The following is a 24,774-nucleotide window of genomic DNA, read 5'->3' on the forward strand; positions in this document are numbered from 1 at the left end:
CAGGGGTCACACTGTATAGTGATATCACCGGATGGGGAGAAGAGGGTGTAACGGAGCCTAGGCAGGGGTCACACTGTACAGTGATATCACCGGATGGGGAGAGGAGGGTGTAACGGAGCCTAGGCAGGGGTCACACTGTACAGTGATATCACCGGATGGGGAGAAGAGGGTGTAACGGAGCCTAGGCAGGGGTCACACTGTACAGTGATATCACCGGATGGGGGGAGGAGGGTGTAATAGAGCCTAGGCAGGGGTCACACTGTACATTGATATTACCGGATGGGGAGAGGAGGGTGTAATAGAGCCTAGGCAGGGTCACACTGTACAGTGATATCAACGGATGGGGGGAGGAGGGTGTAACGGAGCCTAGGCAGGGGTCACACTGTACAGTGATATCACCGGATGGGGAGAGGGTGGTGTAATAGAGCCTAGGCAGGGGTCACACTGTACATTGATATTACCGGATGGGGAGAGGAGGGTGTAACGGAGCCTAGGCAGGGGTCACACTGTACAGTGATATCACCGGATGGGGAGAAGAGGGTGTAACGGAGCCTAGGCAGGGGTCACACTGTATAGTGATATCACCGGATGGGGAGAAGAGGGTGTAACGGAGCCTAGGCAGGGGTCACACTGTACAGTGATATCACCGGATGGGGAGAGGAGGGTGTAACGGAGCCTAGGCAGGGGTCACACTGTACAGTGATATCACCGGATGGGGAGAAGAGGGTGTAACGGAGCCTAGGCAGGGGTCACACTGTACAGTGATATCACCGGATGGGGGGAGGAGGGTGTAATAGAGCCTAGGCAGGGGTCACACTGTACATTGATATTACCGGATGGGGAGAGGAGGGTGTAACGGAGCCTAGGCAGGGGTCACACTGTATAGTGATATCAGCGGATGGGGGGAGGAGGGTGTAATAGAGCCTAGGCAGGGGTCACACTGTACAGTGATATCACCGGATGGGGAGAGGGTGGTGTAATAGATCCTAGGCAGGGGTCACACTGTACAGTGATATCACCGGATGGGAAGAGGAGGGTGTAATAGAGCCTAGGCAGGGGTCACACTGTACAGTGATATCACCGGATGGGGAGAGGAGGGTGTAATAGAGCCTAGGCAGGGGTCACACTGTACAGTGATATCACCGGATGGGGAGAGGAGGGTGTAACGGAGCCTAGGCAGGGGTCACACTGTACAGTGATATCACCGGATGGGGAGAGGAGGGTGTAACAGAGCCTAGGCAGGGGTCACACTGTACAGTGATATCACCGGATGGGGGGAGGAGGGTGTAACAGAGCCTAGGCAGGGGTCACACTGTACAGTGATATCACCGGATGGGGAGAGGAGGGTGTAACGGAGCCTAGGCAGGGGTCACACTGTACAGTGATATCACCGGATAGGGGGAGGAGGGTGTAACGGAGCCTAGACAGGGAGCCACCATAGTGAATGCGGGCGGCACAGAATAGGGGGCATCACAAGTGAATGCAGGAGGCACAGGATAGAGGAGGGATCACATGAATGCAGGAGGCACGGTATGAGGGGAAACAGAGTGCATGTAGGAGGCACAGGATAGAGGAGGCATCACATGAATGCAGAAGGCACAGGATAGGGGGGGCATCACATGAATTCAGGAGGCACAGTATAGGTGGCATCACATGAATGCAGGAGGCACAAAATAGAGGAGGCATCACATGAATGCAGGAGGCACAAAATAGAGGAGGCATCACATGAATGCAGGAGGCACAAAATAGAGGAGGCATCACATGAATGCAGGAGGCACAGGATAGAGGAGGCATCACATGAATGCAGGAGGCACAGGATAGGTGGCATCACATGAATGCAGGAGGCACAGGATAGGGGGGGCATCACATGAATGCAGGAGGCACAGGATAGGGGTGGCATCACATGAATGCAGGAGGCACAGGATAGAGGAGGCATCACATGAATGCAGGAGGCACAGGATAGAGGAGGCATCACATGAATGCAAGAGGCACAGGATAAGGGGGCATCACATGAATACAGGAGGCACAGGATGGGGCGGCATCACATGAATGCAGGAGGCACAGGATAGGGGGGCATCACATGAATGCAGGAGGCACAATATAGGGGGGCATCACATGAATACAGGAGGCACAGGATAGGAGGGGTCACATGAATGCAGGAGGCACAGGAAAGGGGGGGGGGCATCACATGAATGCAGGAGGCACAGTATGGGGGGTAACAGAGTGCATGCAGGAGGCACAGTATGGGGGGTAACAGAGTGCATGCAGGAGGCACAGTATGGGGGGTAACAGAGTGTATGCAGGAGGCACAGTATGGGGGTTAACAGAGTGCATGCAGGAGGCACAGTATGGGGGGTAACAGTGCATACAGGAGGCACAGTATGGGGGGGTAACAGTGCATACAGGAGGCACAGTATGGGGGGGTAACAGAGTGCATGCAGGAGGCACAGTATGGGGGGTAACAGAAAGTAGGCAGGAGGCACAGGATAGGAGGCACCACAGTGAATGAGGCAGACACTAAGCAGGACTCACCTTGGTCCATGCCGTTTATGTAAAAGTGAAGAGCGGCGCTAGATTTCCTCGTCAGCCCGATGTGATCTCCCTCCTAAGAGACGGCAGAAGAGATGCCACACATTACACAGACACGCCTCCTGATGGTGGGCACACAGTACAGGGCACAGGAGATGTCACACATTACACAAACACGCCTCCTGATGGTGGGCACACAGTACAGGGCACAGGAGATGTCACACATTACACAGACACGTCTCCTGATGGTGACATTACACAGACACGTCTCCTGATGGTGGGCACACAGTACAGGGCACAGGAGATGTCACACATTACACAGACATCTCCTGATGGTGGGCACACAGCACAGGGCACAGAAGATGTCACACATTACACAAACACGTCTCCTGATGGTGGGCACACGGTACAGGGCACAGGAGATGTCACACATTACACAGACACGCCTCCTGATGGTGGGCACACGGTACAGGGCACAGGAGATGTCACACATTACACAGACACGCCTCCTGATGGTGGGCACACGGTACAGGGCACAGGAGATGTCACACATTACACAGACACGTCTCCTGATGGTGGGCACACAGTACAGGGCACAGGAGATGTCACACATTACACAGACACGTCTCCTGATGGTGGGCACACAGTACAGGGCACAGGAGATGTCACACATTACACAGACACGTCTCCTGATGGTGGGCACACAGTACAGGGCACAGGAGATGTCACACATTACACAGACACGTCTCCTGATGGTGGGCACACAGTACAGGGCACAGGAGATGTCACACATTACACAGACACGTCTCCTGATGGTGGGCACACAGTACAGGGCACAGGAGATGTCACACATTACACAGACACGTCTCCTGATGGTGGGCACACAGTACAGGGCACAGGAGATGTCACACATTACACAGACACGTCTCCTGATGGTGGGCACACAGTACAGGGCACAGGAGATGTCACACATTACACAGACACGTCTCCTGATGGTGGGCACACAGTACAGGGCACAGGAGATGTCACACATTACACAGACACGTCTCCTGATGGTGGGCACACAGTACAGGGCACAGGAGATGTCACACATTACACAGACACGTCTCCTGATGGTGGGCACACAGTACAGGGCACAGGAAATGTCACACATTACACAGACACGTCTCCTGATGGTGGGCACACAGTACAGGGCACAGGAAATGTCACACATTACACAGACACGTCTCCTGATGGTGGGCACACAGTACAGGGCACAGGAGATGTCACACATTACACAGACACGTCTCCTGATGGTGGGCACACAGTACAGGGCACAGGAGATGTCACACATTACACAGACACGTCTCCTGATGGTGGGCACACAGTACAGGGCACAGGAGAGGTCACACATTACACAGACACGTCTCCTGATGGTGGGCACACAGTACAGGGCACAGGAGATGTCACACATTACACAGACACGTTTCCTGATGGTGGGCACACAGTACAGGGCACAGGAGATGTCACACATTACACAGCCACGTTTCCTGATGGTGGGCACACAGTACAGGGCACAGGAGATGTCACACATTACACAGCCACGTCTCCTGATGGTGGGCACACAGTACAGGGCACAGGAGATGTCACACATTACACAGCCACGTCTCCTGATGGTGGGCACACAGTACAGGGCACAGGAGATGTCACACATTACACAGCCACGTCTCCTGATGGTGGGCACACAGTACAGGGCACAGGAGATGTCACACATTACACAGACGTCTCCTGATGGTGGGCACACCGTACAGGGCACAGGAGAGGTCACACATTACACAGACACGTCTCCTGATGGTGGGCACACAGTACATAATGGATATTTAGAAGTCTCTCACCTGAAGCTCATCCAGGCTGAACTCGCAGTACTCCCGGCGCGTACCCTTCCCATTGGTCAGAATTCCACAGCCACTCATCATGATGGTTCCTGGTGCGAGAGACCAATCACAACAATGAGGCACTAATTGTTTGATTACATGGGGAGGCTCCACGGGCCCGACGGGATGACATAGGGAGGCTCCTCGGCCGGACCCGACGGGATGACATTGGGAGGGTAAGGGGGTTAGGAGAACATAGTAGCAGATGTACTGAGCCTGAAGAAGTGATAAAGCAGTGATAGGTGAGAACGCACCAGCCAATCAGCTCCTGGCATTTTTCTCATTGGTAATGATTGGCTGGTGCATTATTACCTTCCTCCTATCACTTCTCCAGGTTTATACATCTGCCCCATAGTTCCCGGACCTGGCATCATGTGAGATGGAGTGGGTGCCAGAAGAATCAGTGGAGGAGGTCCATTCCTGGGCCCACAGAACACCGGTATCTCTTACCTGAGCGTAGGTTGGTCATGGTGGCCGGATACTCCAGGCTGTTGGGATTGTGCGTGGTGACTCCAATTTCAATGGATCCCGACCATTTATCCACCAGTTTATCGATACGAATCTTCATAGAGGAGAAGAGATTGCAGGATGAGGCAGAAGAGGCGAGGATCACACCCCATTACACCCACTCTTACCTCAAACATCTCACTGTCCTTCAGGGGCCTGTTGGTCATCACCACGCCGTTGTTGAACTCATCGAGGGGTCGCCTCCGTTCTGCCGTCTTGTTGCCGTTACTGAGTTTGATGAGAGTACCGCATTTCTCATGGAACAGCAGAGCATCGTTGGACGTGGGTGGAGAGTGCTCCGTCGAGGTTGGAGGAGACCCCAGGCTGACGTTCAGGAGATTCCCATGATATGCAGACAAGATGGCATTACTTACCACTGCAGATAGTTCTGTGCTGGAGAACCCTGCAGGTAAGAAACATGGCTGCTGTGATGTCCTATTCTCCATCACCTGCCCAGCGTTCTACCACATCTTCCCACAATACCGGCCAAAACACCCAACAAACGTCCCAAGGGTCACTCTCGCTATGACCGGGACAGGAAGGTTATGGAGGGAGATTTAATATTCTATCAAAAGCTAACACTTTAATTAATTCCCGGAATGTCCTGTGAGGAACCCAGTGTCCTGAGCCACCACTATGCCTGCAGTCAGGAGGACGCACACAATTCTGGTAGTGTGCACTGAATAACGCCAGAACCGTTTCTGATTAGTCAGGTTTGTGCTGCTATCTATCGTCTCCCAACACAGAGGCATTGCTATCACACTCACCATTCTCAGCCTCCAGGCTGCTGGGGAACTTGTCAGGTCGGGGATGTCCCATGGAGAGCGGGGAATCTGCAGAAATATAATGAGGAGATGATACATTCCATGTAACATGAACGCCAGACCGCGGATCCCACCTGAAGAATGGCCAATATATAAAGAGAAATACAGGGCCCGCAACGGGACAGGGGGGCAGGGCCCGCAACGGGACAGGGGGATAGGGCCCGCAACGGGACAGGGGGACAGGGCCCGCAACGGGACAGGGGGACAGGGCCCGCAACGGGACAGGGGGACAGGGGCCGCAACGGGACAGGGGGACAGAGCCAGTCACAGTACAGAGAGACTAATAGGATGGGGTATTATGCAAGGTCAGCAGTACAGAGGTAACAGGGTGTATTATGTAGGGTCAGCAGTACAGAGGTAACAGGGTGTATTATGTAGGGTCAGCAGTACAGGGGTAACAGGGTGTATTATGTAGTGTCAGTGGTAACAGGGTGTATTATGTAAAGTCAGCAGTACAGGGGTAACAGGGTGTATTATGTAGTGTCAGTGGTAACAGGGTGTATTATGTAGGGTCAGTGGTAACAGGGTGTATTATGTAAGGTCAGCAGTACAGAGGTAACAGGGTGTATTATGTAAGGTCAGCAATACAGAGGTAACAGGGTGTATTATGTAGAGTCAGCAGTACAGTGGTAACAGGGTGTATTATGTAGGGTCAGCAGTACAGAGGTAACAGGGTGTATTATGTAGGGTCAGCAGTACAGAGGTAACAGGGTGTATTATGTAGGGTCAGCAGTACAGAGGTAACAGGGTGTATTATGTAAGGTCAGCAGTACAGAGGTAACAGGGTGTATTATGTAAGGTCAGCAGTACAGAGGTAACAGGGTGCATTATGTAAGGTCAGCAGTACAGGGGTAACAGGGTGTATTATGTAGGGTCAGCAGTACAGAGGTAACAGGGTGTATTATGTAGGGTCAGCAGTACAGAGGTAACAGGGTGTATTATGTAGGGTCAGTGGTAACAGGGTGTATTATGCAAGGTCAGCAGTACAGTGGTAACAGGGTGTATTATGTAGGGTCAGCAGTACAGAGGTAACAGGGTGTATTATGTAGAGTCAGCAGTACAGAGGTAACAGGGTGTATTATGTAGGGTCAGCAGTACAGTGGTAACAGGGTGTATTATGTAGGGTCAGCAGTACAGAGGTAACAGGGTGTATTATGTAGAGTCAGCAGTACAGAGGTAACAGGGTGTATTATGTAGGGTCAGCAGTACAGTGGTAACAGGGTGTATTATGTAGAGTCAGCAGTACAGAGGTAACAGGGTGTATTATGTAGGGTCAGTGGTAACAGGGTGTATTATGCAAGGTCAGCAGTACAGTGGTAACAGGGTGTATTATGTAGAGTCAGCAGTACAGAGGTAACAGGGTGTATTATGTAGAGTCAGCAGTACAGGGGTAACAGGGTGTATTATGTAGAGTCAGCAGTACAGAGGTAACAGGGTGTATTATGTAGGGTCAGCAGTACAGAGGTAACAGGGTGTATTATGTAGGGTCAGCAGTACAGAGGTAACAGGGTGTATTATGTAGGGTCAGCAGTACAGTGGTAACAGGGTGTATTATGTAGGGTCAGCAGTACAGAGGTAACAGGGTGTATTATGTAGGGTCAGCAGTACAGAGGTAACAGGGTGTATTATGTAAGGTCAGCAGTACAGGGGTAACAGGGTGTATTATGTAGGGTCAGCAGTACAGGGGTAACAGGGTGTATTATGTAGAGTCAGCAGTACAGGGGTAACGGTGTATTATGTAGGATCAGCAGTACAGAGGTAACAGGGTGTATTATGTAGAGTCAGCAGTACAGGGGTAACAGGGTGTATTATGTAGGGTCAGCAGTACAGGGGTAACAGGGTGTATTATGTAGGGTCAGCAGTACAGGGGTAACAGGGTGTATTATGTAAGGTCAGCAGTACAGGGGTAACAGGGTGTATTATGTAGGGTCAGCAGTACAGAGGTAACAGGGTGTATTATGTAGGGTCAGCAGTACAGAGGTAACAGGGTGTATTATGTAAGGTCAGCAGTACAGAGGTAACAGGGTGTATTATGTAGGGTCAGTGGTAACAGGGTGTATTATGTAGGGTCAGCAGTACAGGGGTAACAGGGTGTATTATGTAGGGTCAGTGGTAACAGGGTGTATTATGTAGGGTCAGCAGTACAGAGGTAACAGGGTGTATTATGTAGGGTCAGTGGTAACAGGGTGTATTATGTAGAGTCAGCAGTACAGGGGTAACGGTGTATTATGTAGGGTCAGCAGTACAGAGGTAACAGGGTGTATTATGTAGAGTCAGCAGTACAGGGGTAACAGGGTGTATTATGCAGGGTCAGCAGTACAGGGGTAACAGGGTGTATTATGTAAGGTCAGCAGTACAGGGTTAACAGGGTGTATTATGTAAGGTCAGCAGTACAGAGGTAACAGGGTGTATTATGTAGAGTCAGCAGTACAGGGGTAACAGGGTGTATTATGTAGGGTCAGCAGTACAGAGGTAACAGGGTGTATTATGTAAAATCAGCATTACAGGGGTAACAGGGTGTATTAAGTAGTGTCAGCAGTACAGAGGTAACAGGGTGTATTATGTAGGGTCAGCAGTACAGTGGTAACAGGGTGTATTATGTAGGGTCAATGGTAACAGGGTGTATTATGTAGGGTCAGCAGTACAGAGGTAACAGGGTGTATTATGTAGGGTCAGTGGTAACAGGGTGTATTATGTAGGGTCAGCAGTACAGAGGTAACAGGGTGTATTATGTAGGGTCAATGGTAACAGGGTGTATTATGTAGGGTCAGCAGTACAGAGGTAACAGGGTGTCTTATGTAGGGTCAGTGGTAACAGGGTGTATTATGTAGGGTCAGCAGTACAGAGGTAACAGGGTGTATTATGTAGGGTCAGTGGTAACAGGGTGTATTATGTAGCGTCAGCAGTACAGGGGTAACAGGGTGTATTATGTAGGGTCAGCAGTACAGAGGTAACAGGGTGTATTATGTAGGGTCAGCAGTACAGAGGTAACAGGGTGTATTATGTAGAGTCAGCAGTACAGGGGTAACAGGGTGTATTATGTAGGGTCAGCAGTACAGGGGTAACAGGGTGTATTATGTAGGGTCAGCAGTACAGGGGTAACAGGGTGTATTATGTAGGGTCAGCAGTACAGGGGTAACAGGGTGTATTATGTAGGGTCAGCAGTACAGAGGTAACAGGGTGTATTATGTAGGGTCAGCAGTACAGAGGTAACAGGGTGTATTATGTAGGGTCAGTGGTAACAGGGTGTATTATGTAAGGTCAGCAATACAGAGGTAACAGGGTGTATTATGTAAGGTCAGCAGTACAGAGGTAACAGGGTGTATTATGTAGGGTCAGCAGTACAGAGGTAACAGGGTGTATTATGTAGGGTCAGCAGTAGAGAGGTAACAGGGTGTATTATGTAGGGTCAGCAGTAGAGAGGTAACAGGGTGTATTATGTAGGGTCAGCAGTACAGAGGTAACAGGGTGTATTGTGTAGGGTCAGCAGTACAGGGGTAACAGGGTGTATTATGTAAGGTCAGCAGTACAGAGGTAACAGGGTGTATTATGTAAGGTCAGCAATACAGAGGTAACAGGGTGTATTATGTAGAGTCAGCAGTACAGAGGTAACAGGGTGTATTATGTAGAGTCAGCAGTACAGAGGTAACAGGGTGTATTATGTAGGGTCAGCAGTACAGAGGTAACAGGGTGTATTATGTAAGGTCAGCAGTACAGAGGTAACAGGGTGTATTATGTAGGGTCAGCAGTACAGAGGTAACAGGGTGTATTATGTAGAGTCAGCAGTACAGGGGTAACAGGGTGTATTATGTAGAGTCAGCAGTACAGAGGTAACAGGGTGTATTATGTAAGGTCAGCAGTACAGAGGTAACAGGGTGTATTATGTAAGGTCAGCAGTACAGAGGTAACAGGGTGTATTATGTAAGGTCAGCAGTACAGAGGTAACAGGGTGTATTATGTAGGGTCAGCAGTACAGAGGTAACAGGGTGTATTATGTAGGGTCAGCAGTACAGAGGTAACAGGGTGTATTATGTAGGGTCAGCAGTACAGAGGTAACAGGGTGTATTATGTAGGGTCAGTGGTAACAGGGTGTATTATGTAGGGTCAGCAGTACAGAGGTAACAGGGTGTATTATGTAGAGTCAGCAGTACAGAGGTAACAGGGTGTATTATGTAAGGTCAGCAGTACAGAGGTAACAGGGTGTATTATGTAGAGTCAGCAGTACAGGGGTAACAGGGTGTATTATGTAGTGTCAGTGGTAACAGGGTGTATTATGTAGGGTCAGCAGTACAGAGGTAACAGGGTGTATTATGTAAGGTCAGCAGTACAGAGGTAACAGGGTGTATTATGTAAGGTCAGCAGTACAGAGGTAACAGGGTGTATTATGTAGGGTCAGCAGTACAGAGGTAACAGGGTGTATTATGTAGGGTCAGCAGTACAGAGGTAACAGGGTGTATTATGTAAGGTCAGCAGTACAGAGGTAACAGGGTGTATTATGTAAGGTCAGCAGTACAGAGGTAACAGGGTGTATTATGTAGAGTCAGCAGTACAGAGGTAACAGGGTGTATTATGTAGAGTCAGCAGTACAGAGGTAACAGGGTGTATTATGTAGAGTCAGCAGTACAGAGGTAACAGGGTGTATTATGTAGGGTCAGTGGTAACAGGGTGTATTATGTAGGGTCAGCAGTACAGAGGTAACAGGGTGTATTATGTAGGGTCAGCAGTACAGAGGTAACAGGGTGTATTATGTAGGGTCAGCAGTACAGAGGTAACAGGGTGTATTATGTAAGGTCAGCAGTACAGAGGTAACAGGGTGTATTATGTAGAGTCAGCAGTACAGAGGTAACAGGGTGTATTATGTAGAGTCAGCAGTACAGGGGTAACAGGGTGTATTATGTAGAGTCAGCAGTACAGGGGTAACAGGGTGTATTATGTAGGGTCAGCAGTACAGAGGTAACAGGGTGTATTATGTAGAGTCAGCAGTACAGAGGTAACAGGGTGTATTATGTAGAGTCAGCAGTACAGGGGTAACAGGGTGTATTATGTAGGGTCAGCAGTAGAGAGGTAACAGGGTGTATTATGTAGGGTCAGCAGTAGAGAGGTAACAGGGTGTATTATGTAGGGTCAGCAGTAGAGAGGTAACAGGGTGTATTATGTAGGGTCAGCAGTAGAGAGGTAACAGGGTGTATTATGTAGGGTCAGCAGTACAGAGGTAACAGGGTGTATTATGTAGGGTCAGCAGTACAGAGGTAACAGGGTGTATTATGTAAGGTCAGCAGTACAGAGGTAACAGGGTGTATTATGTAGGGTCAGCAGTACAGAGGTAACAGGGTGTATTATGTAAGGTCAGCAGTACAGAGGTAACAGGGTGTATTATGTAAGGGCAGCAGTACAGAGGTAACAGGGTGTATTATGTAAGGTCAGCAGTACAGTGGTAACAGGGTGTATTATGTAGAGTCAGCAATACAGAGGTAACAGGGTGTATTATGTAGGGTCAGTGGTAACAGGGTGTATTATGTAGAGTCAGCAGTACAGAGGTAACAGGGTGTATTATGTAAGGTCAGCAGTACAGAGGTAACAGGGTGTATTATGTAAGGTCAGCAATACAGAGGTAACAGGGTGTATTATGTAAGGTCAGCAATACAGAGGTAACAGGGTGTATTATGTAGGGTCAGCAGTACAGGGGTAACAGGGTGTATTATGTAAGGTCAGCAGTACAGAGGTAACAGGGTGTATTATGTAAGGTCAGCAGTACAGAGGTAACAGGGTGTATTATGTAAGGTCAGCAATACAGAGGTAACAGGGTGTATTATGTAGGGTCAGCAGTACAGAGGTAACAGGGTGTATTATGTAGAGTCAGCAGTACAGAGGTAACAGGGTGTATTATGTAGAGTCAGCAGTACAGAGGTAACAGGGTGTATTATGTAAGGTCAGCAATACAGAGGTAACAGGGTGTATTATGTAGGGTCAGCAGTACAGGGGTAACAGGGTGTATTATGTAAGGTCAGCAGTACAGAGGTAACAGGGTGTATTATGTAAGGTCAGCAGTACAGAGGTAACAGGGTGTATTATGTAAGGTCAGCAATACAGAGGTAACAGGGTGTATTATGTAAGGTCAGCAGTACAGAGGTAACAGGGTGTATTATGTAGAGTCAGCAGTACAGGGTGTATTATGTAAGGTCAGCAATACAGAGGTAACAGGGTGTATTATGTAAGGTCAGCAGTACAGGGGTAACAGGGTGTATTATGTAAGGTCAGCAGTACAGAGGTAACAGGGTGTATTATGTAAGGTCAGCAGTACAGAGGTAACAGGGTGTATTATGTAGAGTCAGCAGTACAGAATTAACAGGGTGTATTATGTAGAGTCAGCAGTACAGAGGTAACAGGGTGTATTATGTAAGGTCAGCAGTACAGAGGTAACAGGGTGTATTATGTAGGGTCAGCAGTACAGGGGTAACAGGGTGTATTATGTAGGGTCAGCAGTACAGGGGTAACAGGGTGTATTATGTAGGGTCAGCAGTAGAGAGGTAACAGGGTGTATTATGTAAGGTCAGTAGTACAGAGGTAACAGGGTGTATTATGTAAGGTCAGCAGTACAGGGGTAACAGGGTGTATTATGTAGGGTCAGCAGTACAGGGGTAACAGGGTGTATTATGTAGGGTCAGCAGTAGAGAGGTAACAGGGTGTATTATGTAAGGTCAGCAGTACAGAGGTAACAGGGTGTATTATGTAGGGTCAGCAGTACAGAGGTAACAGGGTGTATTATGTAAGGTCAGCAGTACAGAGGTAACAGGGTGTATTATGTAGGGTCAGCAGTACAGAGGTAACAGGGTGTATTATGTAGGGTCAGCAGTACAGGGGTAACAGGGTGTATTATGTAGGGTTAGCAGTACAGGGGTAACAGGGTGTATTATGTAGGGTCAGCAGTAGAGAGGTAACAGGGTGTATTATGTAAGGTCAGCAGTACAGAGGTAACAGGGTGTATTATGTAGGGTCAGCAGTACAGAGGTAACAGGGTGTATTATGTAAGGTCAGCAGTACAGAGGTAACAGGGTGTATTATGTAGGGTCAGCAGTACAGAGGTAACAGGGTGTATTATGTAAGGTCAGCAGTACAGGGGTAACAGGGTGTATTATGTAGTGTCAGTGGTAACAGGGTGTATTATGTAGGGTCAGCAGTACAGAGGTAACAGGGTGTATTATGTAAGGTCAGCAGTACAGAGGTAACAGGGTGTATTATGTAGGGTCAGCAGTACAGAGGTAACAGGGTGTATTATGTAGAGTCAGCAGTACAGAGGTAACAGGGTGTATTATGTAGGGTCAGCAGTACAGAGGTAACAGGGTGTATTATGTAGGGTCAGCAGTACAGAGGTAACAGGGTGTATTATGTAAGGTCAGCAGTACAGAGGTAACAGGGTGTATTATGTAGGGTCAGCAGTACAGAGGTAACAGGGTGTATTATGTAAGGTCAGCAGTACAGAGGTAAGAGGGTGTATTATGTAGGGTCAGCAGTACAGAGGTAACAGGGTGTATTATGTAGGGTCAGCAGTACAGGGGTAACAAGGTGTATTATGTAGAGTCAGCAGTACAGAGGTAACAGGGTGTATTATGTAGAGTCAGCAGTACAGGGGTAACAGGGTGTATTATGTAGAGTCAGCAGTACAGAGGTAACAGGGTGTATTATGTAGAGTCAGTGGTAACAGGGTGTATTATGTAGAGTCAGCAGTACAGGGGTAACAGGGTGTATTATGTAGAGTCAGCAGTACAGAGGTAACAGGGTGTATTATGTAGGGTCAGCAGTACAGGGGTAACAGGGTGTATTATGTAGAGTCAGCAGTACAGAGGTAACAGGGTGTATTATGTAAGGTCAGCAGTACAGAGGTAACAGGGTGTATTATGTAAGGTCAGCAGTACAGTGGTAACAGGGTGTATTATGTAAGGTCAGCAGTACAGAGGTAACAGGGTGTATTATGTAAGGTCAGCAGTACAGAGGTAACAGGGTGCATTATGTAAGGTCAGCAGTACAGGGGTAACAGGGTGTATTATGTAGGGTCAGCAGTACAGAGGTAACAGGGTGTATTATGTAAGGTCAGCAGTACAGAGGTAACAGGGTGTATTATGTAAGGTCAGCAGTACAGAGGTAACAGGGTGTATTATGTAAGGTCAGCAGTACAGAGGTAACAGGGTGTATTATGTAGAGTCAGTGGTAACAGGGTGTATTATGTAGGGTCAGTGGTAACAGGGTGTATTATGTAGTGTCAGCAGTACAGAGGTAACAGGGTGTATTATGTAAGGTCAGCAGTACAGAGGTAACAGGGTGTATTATGTAAGGTCAGCAGTACAGAGGTAACAGGGTGTATTATGTAGGGTCAGCAGTACAGGGGTAACAGGGTGTATTATGTAGAGTCAGCAGTACAGAGGTAACAGGGTGTATTATGTAGAGTCAGTGGTAACAGGGTGTATTATGTAGAGTCAGCAGTACAGAGGTAACAGGGTGTATTATGTAAGGTCAGCAGTACAGAGGTAACAGGGTGTATTATGTAGGGTCAGCAGTACAGGGGTAACAGGGTGTATTATGTAGAGTCAGCAGTACAGAGGTAACAGGGTGTATTATGTAGAGTCAGTGGTAACAGGGTGTATTATGTAGAGTCAGCAGTACAGGGGTAACAGGGTGTATTATGTAGTGTCAGTGGTAACAGGGTGTATTATGTAGGGTCAGTGGTAACAGGGTGTATTATGTAAGGTCAGCAGTACAGTGGTAACAGGGTGTATTATGTAAGGTCAGCAGTACAGAGGTAACAGGGTGTATTATGTAAGGTCAGCAGTACAGGGGTAACAGGGTGTATTATGTAGGGTCAGCAGTACAGAGGTAACAGGGTGTATTATGTAGGGTCAGCAGTACAGGGGTAACAGGGTGTATTATGTAGAGTCAGCAGTACAGAGGTAACAGGGTGTATTATGTAGAGTCAGTGGTAACAGGGTGTATTATGTAGAGTCAGCAGTACAGAGGTAACAGGGTGTATTATGTAGGGTCAGTGGTAACAGGGTGTATTATGTAAGGTCAGCAGTACAGAGGTAACAGGGTGTATTATGTAGGGTCAGCAGTACAGAGGTAACAGGGTGTATTATGTAGGGTCAGCAGTACAGAGGTAACAGGGTGTATTATGTAGGGTCAGCAGTACAGAGGTAACAGGGTGTATTATGTAGGGTCAGTGGTAAAAGGGTGTATTATGTAGGGTCAGCAGTACAGAGGTAACAGGGTGTATTATCTAGAGTCAGCAGTACAGAGGTAACAGGGTGTATTATGTAGGGTCAGCAGTACAGTGGTAACAGGGTGTATTATGTAGGGTCAGCAGTACAGAGGTAACAGGGTGTATTATGTAGGGTCAGCAATACAGAGGTAACAGGGTGTATTATGTAAGGTCAGCAGTACAGAGGTAACAGGGTGTATTATGTAGAGTCAGCAGTACAGAGGTAACAGGGTGTAATATGTAGGGTCAGTGGTAACAGGGTGTAATATGTAGGGTCAGTGGTAACAGGGTGTAATATGTAGGGTCAGTGGTAACAGGGTGTATTATGTAGGGTCAGTGGTAACAGGGTGTATTATGTAGAGTCAGCAGTACAGAGGTAACAGGGTGTATTATGTAGGGTCAGTGGTAACAGGGTGTATTATGTAGGGTCAGTGGTAACAGGGTGTATTATGTAGGGTCAGTGGTAACAGGGTGTATTATGTAGGGTCAGTGGTAACAGGGTGTATTATGTAGGGTCAGTGGTAACAGGGTGTATTATGTAGAGTCAGCAGTACAGAGGTAACAGGGTGTATTATGTAGGGTCAGTGCGGAGGCAGTGACGGGGCAGCACCCGTAGTACGGGGGTATTAATGGGTCAGGGGTCACCTGTGTCCGGCTCCTCCAGGTCCTCCTCTTCCTCTTCGGGGGGCTGCTGACAAGACAGGACGGTGATCTGAGTGCATTTCCCGTACAAATCCACTACAGCCCAGACTCCCGGTGGAATCCCAGCCGCTGCCATTCCACAGTCTCTGCCATTAACCCAAAGATGCAGTTCCCCAGAGAGGGTCCGCTGAACCCCCACACGATCACCCTCGCCCAGCTGATCCAGGTCTTGTCCATATTCCTCCAGAATGGAGTGACCATCTTCTAGCACCGAACACCCGGACACAATCCATGAACCACCCTTCAATCCAGTGGCACTGCTGGGGAACTCGAGAAGGGAGGGGTCCTGTGTAGTCAGGCCAATTTCCATGGATCCGCTCCACGAGTTCATCTAGAGGAAAGAGAACGTTACACGGAGCAGGGGTATAGCGGTATAAGAGGTGATACAGAGGTACATGGGGGTGCCCGGATATAGTGGTATAAGAGGTGATACAGAGGTACATGGGGGTGCCCGGATATAGTGGTATAAGAGGAGATACAGAGGTACACGGGGGTGCCCGGATATAGCGGTATAAGAGGAGATACAGAGGTACACGGGGGTGCCCGGATATAGCGGTATAAGAGGAGATACAGAGGTACACGGGGGTGCCCGGATATAGCGGTATAAGAGGAGATACAGAGGTACACGGGGGTGCCCGGATATAGTGGTATAAGAGGAGATACAGAGGTACATGTGGGTGCCCGGATATAGTGGTATAAGAGGAGATACAGAGGTACATGGGGGTGCCCGGATATAGCGGTATAAGAGGTGAGGAGATACAGAGGTACATGGGGGTGCCCGGATATAGTGGTATAAGAGGAGATACAGAGGTACATGGAGGTGCCCGGATATAGTGGTATAAGAGGAGATACAGAGGTACATGGAGGTGCCCGGATATAGTGGTATAAGAGGAGATACAGAGGTACACGGGGGTGCCCGGATATAGTGGTATAAGAGGAGATACAGAGGTACACGGGGGTGCCCGGATATAGTGGTATAAGAGGAGATACAGAGGTACACGGGGGTGCCCGGATATAGTGGTATAAGAGGAGATACAGAGGTACATGGGGGTGCCCGGATATAGCGGTATAAGAGGAGAGGAGATACAGAGGTACATGGGGGTGCCCGGATATAGCGGTATAAGAGGAGAGGAGATACAGAGGTACATGGGGGTGCCCGGATATAGTGGTATAAGAGGTGAGGAGATACAGAGGTACATGGGGGTGCCCGGATATAGTGGTATAAGAGGAGAGGAGATACAGAGGTACATGGGGGTGCCCGGATATAGCGGTATAAGAGGTGAGGAGATACAGAGGTACATGGGGGTGCCCGGATATAGTGGTATAAGAGGAGAGGAGATACAGAGGTACATGGGGGTGCCCGGATATAGTGGTATAAGAGGAGAGGAGATACAGAGATAGAGAGTAACAGGTTACCGGGGTATACAAACATGAAATGTATAGAGAGATATGAGGTACACAGTGCTTTATAGAAGGACATGCAGAGGCACACAGAAGGGCAGAGAGGGGCACAGAGGCACACAGAGGTACATAGAGGGGCACACAGAGGTACATAGAGGGGCACACAGAGGTACATAGAGGGGCACACAGAGGTACATAGAGGGGCACACAGAGGTACATAGAGGGGCACACAGAGGTACATAGAGGGGCACACAGAGGTACATAGAGGGGCACACAGAGGTACATAGAGGCGCACACAGAGGTACATAGAGGCGCACACAGAGGTACATAGAGGCACACACAGAGGTACATAGAGGCACACAGAGGTACATAGAGGGGCACAGAGGTACATAGAGGCACACAGAGGTACATAGAGGCACACAGAGGGGTACAGAGGCACACAGAGGGGCAGAGAGGCACACAGAGGGGCAGAGAGGCACACAGAGGGGCAGAGAGGCACACAGAGGGGCAGAGAGGCACACAGAGGGGCAGAGAGGCACACAGCGATGACACACGAACAGGCAGGCTCTCCCTCCCCGGTCGCCTCCCCCGGTACCTTACGCTCCAGGCGCACGGTGAAGACCTCCCCGGGTCCCAGCGGCCGGGAGCTCAGCACTAGGCCCTGGTTGAACTCCTGCGCCGGCTGTTTCCGGGTCGCCGTCCGGTTCCCGTTGCTGAGGATGACCAGCTTCCCGGCGCGGGGGTGCAGCTCCGCCATGACAGCCGCTTTACGGCAGCAGCCCCGGCGCTTCACGACGTCACCAGGGAGACGAGTCTGACAGAAAGAGACGGAAGTTCCGCATGGTTGGCGGAAGTGGCACTCCTGGCTGTCGGAAGTGACGTTGAATGCTGAGACGAGAACTTCCGCCTTCTCCTGATGTCACATCCGGGTCCTTGTCACGAAGGGGAAATAGACTCGGCCCTCCGGGAAGGGAAGTGTCATGGAGAAACCGTGAGAGACCGGAAGAGGCCGATTCCCGCTCCCAGCCCAGGTGTCATCAACAAAAGGTGCCCGGCGCCCCTTACTTGCCGCCCGGCGCCCCTGCCTGCCTCCCCGGGGCCCCATCCCTGCCTGCTTCCCCGGGGCCCCTTCCCTGCCTGCCTCCCCGGGGGTCCCTTCCCTGCCTGCTTCCCCGGGTCTCCTTCCCTGCCTGCCTCCCCGGGGCCCCTTCTCTACCTGCCTCCCCGGGTCTCCTTCCCTGCCTGCCTCCCCGGGTCTCCTTCCCTGCCTGCCTCCCCGGGGTCCCTGCCTGCCTCCCCGGGGCCCCTTTCCTGCCTGCCTCCCCGGTGGTCCCTTCCCTGCCTGCCTCCCCGGGGCTCCCTTCCCTGCCTGCCTCCCCGGGGGTCCCTTCCCTGCCTGCCTCCCCGGGGCCCCTTCCCTGCCTGCCTCCCCGGGGCCCCTTCCCTGCCTGCCTCCCCGGGTCTCCTTCCCTGCCTGCCTCCCCGGGTCTCCTTCCCTGCCTGCCTCCCCGGGGTCCCTGCCTGCCTCCCCGGGGCCCCTTTCCTGCCTGCCTCCCCGGTGGTCCCTTCCCTGCCTGCCTCCCCGGGGCTCCCTTCCCTGCCTGCCTCCCCGGGGTCCCTGCCTGCCTCCCCGGGGCCCCTTTCCTGCCTGCCTCCCCGGTGGTCCCTTCCCTGCCTGCCTCCCCGGGGCTCCCTTCCCTGCCTGCCTCCCCGGGGCTCCCTTCCCTGCCTGCCTCCCCGGGGCTCCCTTCCCTGCCTGCCTCCCCGGGGGTCCCTTCCCTGCCTGCCTCCCCGGGGCCCCTTCCCTGCCTGCCTCCCCGGGGCCCCTTCCCTGCCTGCCTCCCCGGGGGTCCCTTCCCTGCCTGCCTCCCCGGGGGTCCCTTCCCTGCCTGCCTCCCCGGGGCCCCTTCCCTGCCTGCCTCCCCGGGGCCCCTTCCCTGCCTGCCTCCCCGGGGGTCCCTTCCCTGCCTGCCTCCCCGGGGGTCCCTTCCCTGCCTGCCTCCCCGGGGGTCCCTTCCCTGCCTGCCTCCCCGGGGGTCCCTTCCCTGCCTGCCTCCCCGGGGGTCCCTTCCCTGCCTGCCTCCCCGGGGCCCCTTCCCTGCCTGCCTCCCCGGGGCCCCTTCCCTGCCTGCCTCCCCGGGGCCCCTTCCCTGCCTGCCTCCCCGGGGCCCCTTCCCTGCCTGCCTCCCCGGGGCTCCTTCCCTGCCTGCCTCCCCGGGGCCCCTTCCCTGCCTGCCTCCCCGGTGGTCCCTTCCCTGCCTGCCTCCCCGGTGGTCCCTTCCCTGCCTGCCTCCCCGGTGGTCCCTTCCCTGCCTGCCTCCCCGGGGGTCCCTTCCCTGCCTGCCTCCCCGGGGCCCCTTCCCTGCCTGCCTCCCCGGGGCCCCTTCCCTGCCTGCCTCCCCGGGTCTCCTTCCCTGCCTGCCTCCCCGGGTCTCCTTCCCTGCCTGCCTCCCCGGGGCTCCTTCCCTGCCTGCCTCCCCGGGGCTCCTTCCCTGCCTGCCTCCCCGGTGGTCCCTTCCCTGCCTGCCTCCCCGGTGGTCCCTTCCCTGCCTGCCTCCCCGGTGGTCCCTTCCCTGCCTGCCTCCCCGGTGGTCCCTTCCCTGCCTGCCTCCCCGGTGGTCCCTTCCCTGCCTGCCTCCCCGGTGGTCCCTTCCCTGCCTGCCTCCCCGGTGGTCCCTTCCCTGCCTGCCTCCCCGGTGGTCCCTTCCCTGCCTGCCTCCCCGGTGGTCCCTTCCCTGCCTGCCTCCCCGGTGGTCCCTTCCCTGCCTGCCTCCCCGGGGCCCCTTCCCTGCCTGCCTCCCCGGGGCCCCTTCCCTGCCTGCCTCCCCGGTGGTCCCTTCCCTGCCTGCCTCCCCGGGGCCCCTTCCCTGCCTGCCTCCTGAGTCCCCTTCCCTGCCTGTCCCCCAAGGCTCTTTCCCTGCCTCCCGGGGTCCCGCGCCCCTTCCCTGCCACCTGCTGCTCAGCACCCTTTCCCTGCCATCCGGGGCTCCTGCCCTGCCTGCCTCCCCGGGGCCCCTTCCCTGTCTGCCTCCCCGGGGCCCCTTCCCTGCCTGCCTCCCCAGGGCCCCTTCCCTGCCTGCCTCCCGGGGCCCCTTCCCTGCCTGCCTCCCGGGTCCCCTTCCCTACCTGTCCCCCGAGGTTTCTTCCCTGCCTCCTGGGGTCCCGCGCCCCTTCTCTGCCACCTGGTGCCCAGCACCCCTTCCCTGCCATCCGGGGCTCCTGCTCTGCCTCCCTGTGCCCCTGCCCTGCCACCCGGCGCCCCTTCCCTGCCTCCCGAGGCCCGGCGCTCCTACCTGCACACACCCCCCCCCCAGGGCCCCTGCTCTGCCCCCCAGGGCTCCTTCCCTGCCACCCGCAGCCCAGCGCTTCTACCTGCCTCCTGGCGCCACTTCCCTGCCTGCCTCCCGGCGCCCCAACCCTGCCTGCATGCTTCCCTCCCGGGGCCTCTTCCCTGCCTCCCAGCACCCCATCCCTGCTTTGCCTCCTGGCGCCCCTTCCCTGCCACCCGGCGCTTCTTCCCTGCCTCCGGAGGCCCGGCACCCCTGCCCTGCCTCCCGGGGCCCAGCGTCACCCTCACCCCCCTGCAGGGTCCATCGCGTCACTCCCCAATGTAACCCCTTCACCCCTGTGGTCCACTCAAGGCTCCCCCCTTAGTTCACTCAATCCCGGGGTCGGCTGCATAACCCGTCTATCCTCGGCCTCTCCTTTATCTCCCCCCTGAAGTATAATATCTTTATTCTGTGTGATCCCTTCTTCATCCCCATGTTTCTGCTTGTGCAGTTATAACCCTGCCGCTCACCATGCCGGCTCTTCTGGAAAGACCCAAACTGTCCAACACCATGGCCCGAGCCCTTCACAGACATGTAATGATGGAGAGAGAACGCAAGAGGCAGGGTGAGTGCTCCAAAGCTAAAGGTGCAGAAGTGGAGAGGCTGAGACCAGGTATTACTAGGGGACTGGCAGAGTGCTGAGGCTGGGGGGTGATGGGGGAGAGGCTGGGACCGGGTATTCCTAGGGGACTGGGGGCACTGGCAGAGTGCTGAGGCTGGGGGGTGATGGGGGAGAGGCTGAGACCAGGTATTACTAGGGGACTGGCAGAGTGCTGAGGCTGGGGGGTGATGGGGGAGAGGCTGGGACCGGGTATTCCTAGGGGACTGGGGGCACTGGCAGAGTGCTGAGGCTGGGGGGTGATGGGGGAGAGGCTGAGACCAGGTATTACTAGGGGACTGGCAGAGTGCTGAGGCTGGGGGGTGATGGGGGAGAGGCTGAGACCAGGTATTACTAGGGGACTGGCAGAGTGCTGAGGCTGGGGGGTGATGGCGGAGAGGCTGGGACCGGGTATTCCTAGGGGACTGGGGGCACTGGCAGAGTGCTGAGGCTGGGGGGTGATGGGGGAGAGGCTGAGACCAGGTATTACTAGGGGACTGGCAGAGTGCTGAGGCTGGGGGGTGATGGGGGAGAGGCTGGGACCAGGTATTCCTAGGGGACTGGGGGCACTAGCAGAGTGCTGAGGCTGGGGGGTGATGGGGGAGAGGCTGGGATTGGGTGTATCTGGGGATGGGGGAGAGGCTGGGACCGGGTATTCCTAGGGGACTGGGGGCACTAGCTGAGGCTGGGGGGTGATGGGGGAGAGGCTGGGACCGGGTATTCCTAGGGGACTGGGGTCACTAGCAGAGTGCTGAGGCTGGGGGGTGATGGGGGAGAGGCTGGTACCGGGTATTCCTAGGGGACTGGGGGCACTAGCAGAGTGCTGAGGCTGGAGGGTGATGGAGAGGCTGGGACCGGGTATTCCTAGGGGACTGGGGGCACTAGCAGAGTGCTGAGGCTGGGGGGTGATGGGGGAGAGTCTGGGACCGGGTATTCCTAGGGGACTGGGGGCACTAGCAGAGTGCTGAGGCTGGGGGGTGATGGGGGAGAGGCTGGGACCATGTGTATCTGGGGGTGGGGGCGATGGGGGAGGGGAGAGGCTAGGACCGCGTGGATCTGGGGGTGGAGGGGAGAGGCTGGGACCATGTGTATCTGGGGGGTGATGGGGGAGGGGAGAGGTAGGGACCGGGTGTATCTGGGGATAATGGGGGAGGGGAGTGGCTGGGACCAGGTGTATTTGGGGGTGGGGATAATGGGGGAGGGGAGTGGCTGGGACTGGGTGTATTTGGGGGTGGGGGGATGATGAGGGATGGGAGAGGCTGGGACTGGGTGTATCTGGGGGTGGGGGAGGCTATGACCGGGTGTATCTGGGGTAGGCAGTGATGGAGGTGGATGGATTTTGTATTGCAGAGGAGGAAGAGGTGGATAAGATGATGGAACAGAAGCTGAGGGATGAACAAGAGAGGAGAAGGAAGAAGGAGATGGAGGAGCGGATGTCCCTGGAGGAGACGCGGGAGCAGGTACACTGAGAGAGCGCACACTGCACGGGCAGGACATATATCTAGTCAGGTCCCCCAGCATACAGACAGGCAGTGCACATAGGATGGCTCAGTAAGTGTCCCCCTGGCACTGCCATAGGAGTGCTGTACCGTGAGATGGAAGTATCTAGGAGAAGGAGGTGAGATGGAAGTATCTAGGACAGAGGTTCTCAAACTCGGTCCTCGGGGGCCCACACAGTGCATGTTTTGCAGGTAACCCAGCAGGTGCACAGGTGTATTAATTACTCACAGACACATTTTAAAAGGTCCACAGGTGGAGCTAATTATTTCACTTGTGATTCTGTGAGGAGACCTGCAAAACATGCTCTGTGTGGGCCCTCGAGGACCGAGTTTGAGAACCTCTGATCTAGTAGAAGGAGGTGAGATGGAAGTATCTAGGAGAAGGAGGTGAGATGGAAGTATCTAGGAGAAGGAGGTGAGATGGAAGTGTCTAGGAGAAGGAGGTGAGATTGAAGTATCTAGGAGAAGAGAAGGAGGTGAGATGGAAGTATCTAGGAGAAGAGAAGGAGGTGAGATGGAAGTATCTAGGAGAAGAGAAGGAGGCGAGATGGAAGTATCTAGGAGAAGAGAAGGAGGCGAGATGGAAGTATCTAGGAGAAGAGAAGGAGGCGAGATGGAAGTATCTAGGAGAAGAGAAGGAGGTGAGATGGAAGTATCTAGGGGAAGAGAAGGAGGTGAGATGGAAGTATCTAGGAGAAGAGAAGGTGGTGAGATGGAAGTATCTAGGGGAAGAGAAGGAGGTGAGATGGAAGTATCTAGGAGAAGAGAAGGAGGTGAGATGGAAGTGTCTAGGAGAAGAGAAGGAGGTGAGATGGAAGTGTCTAGGAGAAGAGAAGGAGGTGAGATGGAAGTGTCTAGGAGAAGAGAAGGAGGTGAGATGGAAGTGTCTAGGAGAAGAGAAGGAGGTGAGATGGAAGTGTCTAGGAGAAGAGAAGGAGGTGAGATGGAAGTGTCTAGGAGAAGAGAAGGAGGTGAGATGGAAGTGTCTAGGAGAAGAGATGGAAGTGTCTAGGAGAAGAGATGGAAGTGTCTAGGAGAAGAGAAGGAGGTGAGATGGAAGTGTCTAGGAGAAGAGAAGGAGGTGAGATGGAAGTGTCTAGGAGAAGAGAAGGAGGTGAGATGGAAGTGTCTAGGAGAAGAGAAGGAGGTGAGATGGAAGTGTCTAGGAGAAGAGAAGGAGGTGAGATGGAAGTGTCTAGGAGAAGAGAAGGAGGTGAGATGGAAGTGTCTAGGAGAAGAGAAGGAGGTGAGATGGAAGTGTCTAGGAGAAGAGAAGGAGGTGAGATGGAAGTGTCTAGGAGAAGAGAAGGAGGTGAGATGGAAGTGTCTAGGAGAAGAGAAGGAGGTGAGATGGAAGTGTCTAGGAGAAGAGAAGGAGGTGAGATGGAAGTGTCTAGGAGAAGAGAAGGAGGTGAGATGGAAGTGTCTAGGAGAAGAGAAGGAGGTGAGATGGAAGTGTCTAGGAGAAGAGAAGGAGGTGAGATGGAAGTGTCTAGGAGAAGAGAAGGAGGTGAGATGGAAGTGTCTAGGAGAAGAGAAGGAGGTGAGATGGAAGTGTCTAGGAGAAGAGAAGGAGGTGAGATGGAAGTGTCTAGGAGAAGAGAAGGAGGTGAGATGGAAGTGTCTAGGAGAAGAGAAGGAGGTGAGATGGAAGTGTCTAGGAGAAGAGAAGGAGGTGAGATGGAAGTGTCTAGGAGAAGGGAAGGAGGTGAGATGGAAGTGTCTAGGAGAAGGGAAGGGTTGCGGCTTTCCGCTGTCTTGCTGCGGCACTGCCAGTCTCTTTATGGCAGCATATGCAGGTAGATGGGTGGGAGTTCCACATGTTCTGGAGGTTGTGGTTCTGCCTCGGGGTAACCAGTTCCCCCTCCATTAACCACTGTAAGCAGAGGGAGTAGCTCTGGAACCAATTCTGTAGATCAAAAAATCCAACTCGTGTATCAGAATAACACTTTAATTACAATGAAAACAACAACTAATCGATTAAATAGACATAAAACGGTAAAATATTGTGTGACAGAGACATGTCCATAGTCTCCACAGGAAACACATTGGGGTGTAGGTGGTTGGATAGGACTGGTCCACACACAGTTAAAGCTTGTAGAGCTCCCATGATGCTTCAGTCCTTCCCCTCATTACACCCGATCCGGATGCACCATTAAACGGTGGAAGCAGCGCATCCTCCTCAGAGCAAGCAGCACTAGCCTGTGCGGGGACGCCAGCAC

At 52.9% G+C, this 24,774-nt stretch overlaps 2 protein-coding genes across 5 annotated transcripts in view; one reads left to right on the forward strand and one right to left on the reverse strand.

Annotated features, from left to right (window-relative positions):
* NEURL4 (neuralized E3 ubiquitin protein ligase 4) overlaps positions 1 to 18,021 on the reverse strand; it is a 228,071-nt gene extending 210,050 nt beyond the window's left edge. Inside the window, exons 1-7 of the mRNA XM_063950431.1 lie at positions 17,722 to 18,021; positions 15,669 to 16,056; positions 5,717 to 5,782; positions 5,078 to 5,352; positions 4,893 to 5,004; positions 4,404 to 4,492; positions 2,498 to 2,605 (exon numbers count right to left, since the gene is read on the reverse strand). Of these exons, the coding sequence (XP_063806501.1) occupies positions 2,498 to 2,605; positions 4,404 to 4,492; positions 4,893 to 5,004; positions 5,078 to 5,352; positions 5,717 to 5,782; positions 15,669 to 16,056; positions 17,722 to 17,883 (1,200 nt within the window). The 5' untranslated portion in view covers positions 17,884 to 18,021. The remainder of the gene's footprint in view (positions 1 to 2,497; positions 2,606 to 4,403; positions 4,493 to 4,892; positions 5,005 to 5,077; positions 5,353 to 5,716; positions 5,783 to 15,668; positions 16,057 to 17,721) is intronic.
* Positions 18,022 to 18,037: 16 nt separating this feature from the next.
* The window catches only part of GPS2 (G protein pathway suppressor 2), a 76,237-nt gene continuing 69,500 nt past the window's right edge, over positions 18,038 to 24,774 (forward strand). For 2 of the 4 annotated variants that reach the window (XM_063950427.1, XM_063950428.1), the window contains exons 1-3: positions 18,038 to 18,173; positions 20,907 to 21,068; positions 22,404 to 22,513. In XM_063950427.1, the coding sequence (XP_063806497.1) occupies positions 20,927 to 21,068; positions 22,404 to 22,513 (252 nt within the window). In that variant the 5' untranslated portion in view covers positions 18,038 to 18,173; positions 20,907 to 20,926. The remainder of the gene's footprint in view (positions 18,174 to 20,906; positions 21,069 to 22,403; positions 22,514 to 24,774) is intronic. The other 2 variants (XM_063950425.1, XM_063950426.1) reach the window with 2 other exon arrangements.

Source organism: Pseudophryne corroboree (genome assembly GCF_028390025.1).
Source record: "Pseudophryne corroboree isolate aPseCor3 chromosome 6 unlocalized genomic scaffold, aPseCor3.hap2 SUPER_6_unloc_3, whole genome shotgun sequence".
NCBI classification, from domain to species: domain Eukaryota; kingdom Metazoa; phylum Chordata; class Amphibia; order Anura; family Myobatrachidae; genus Pseudophryne; species Pseudophryne corroboree.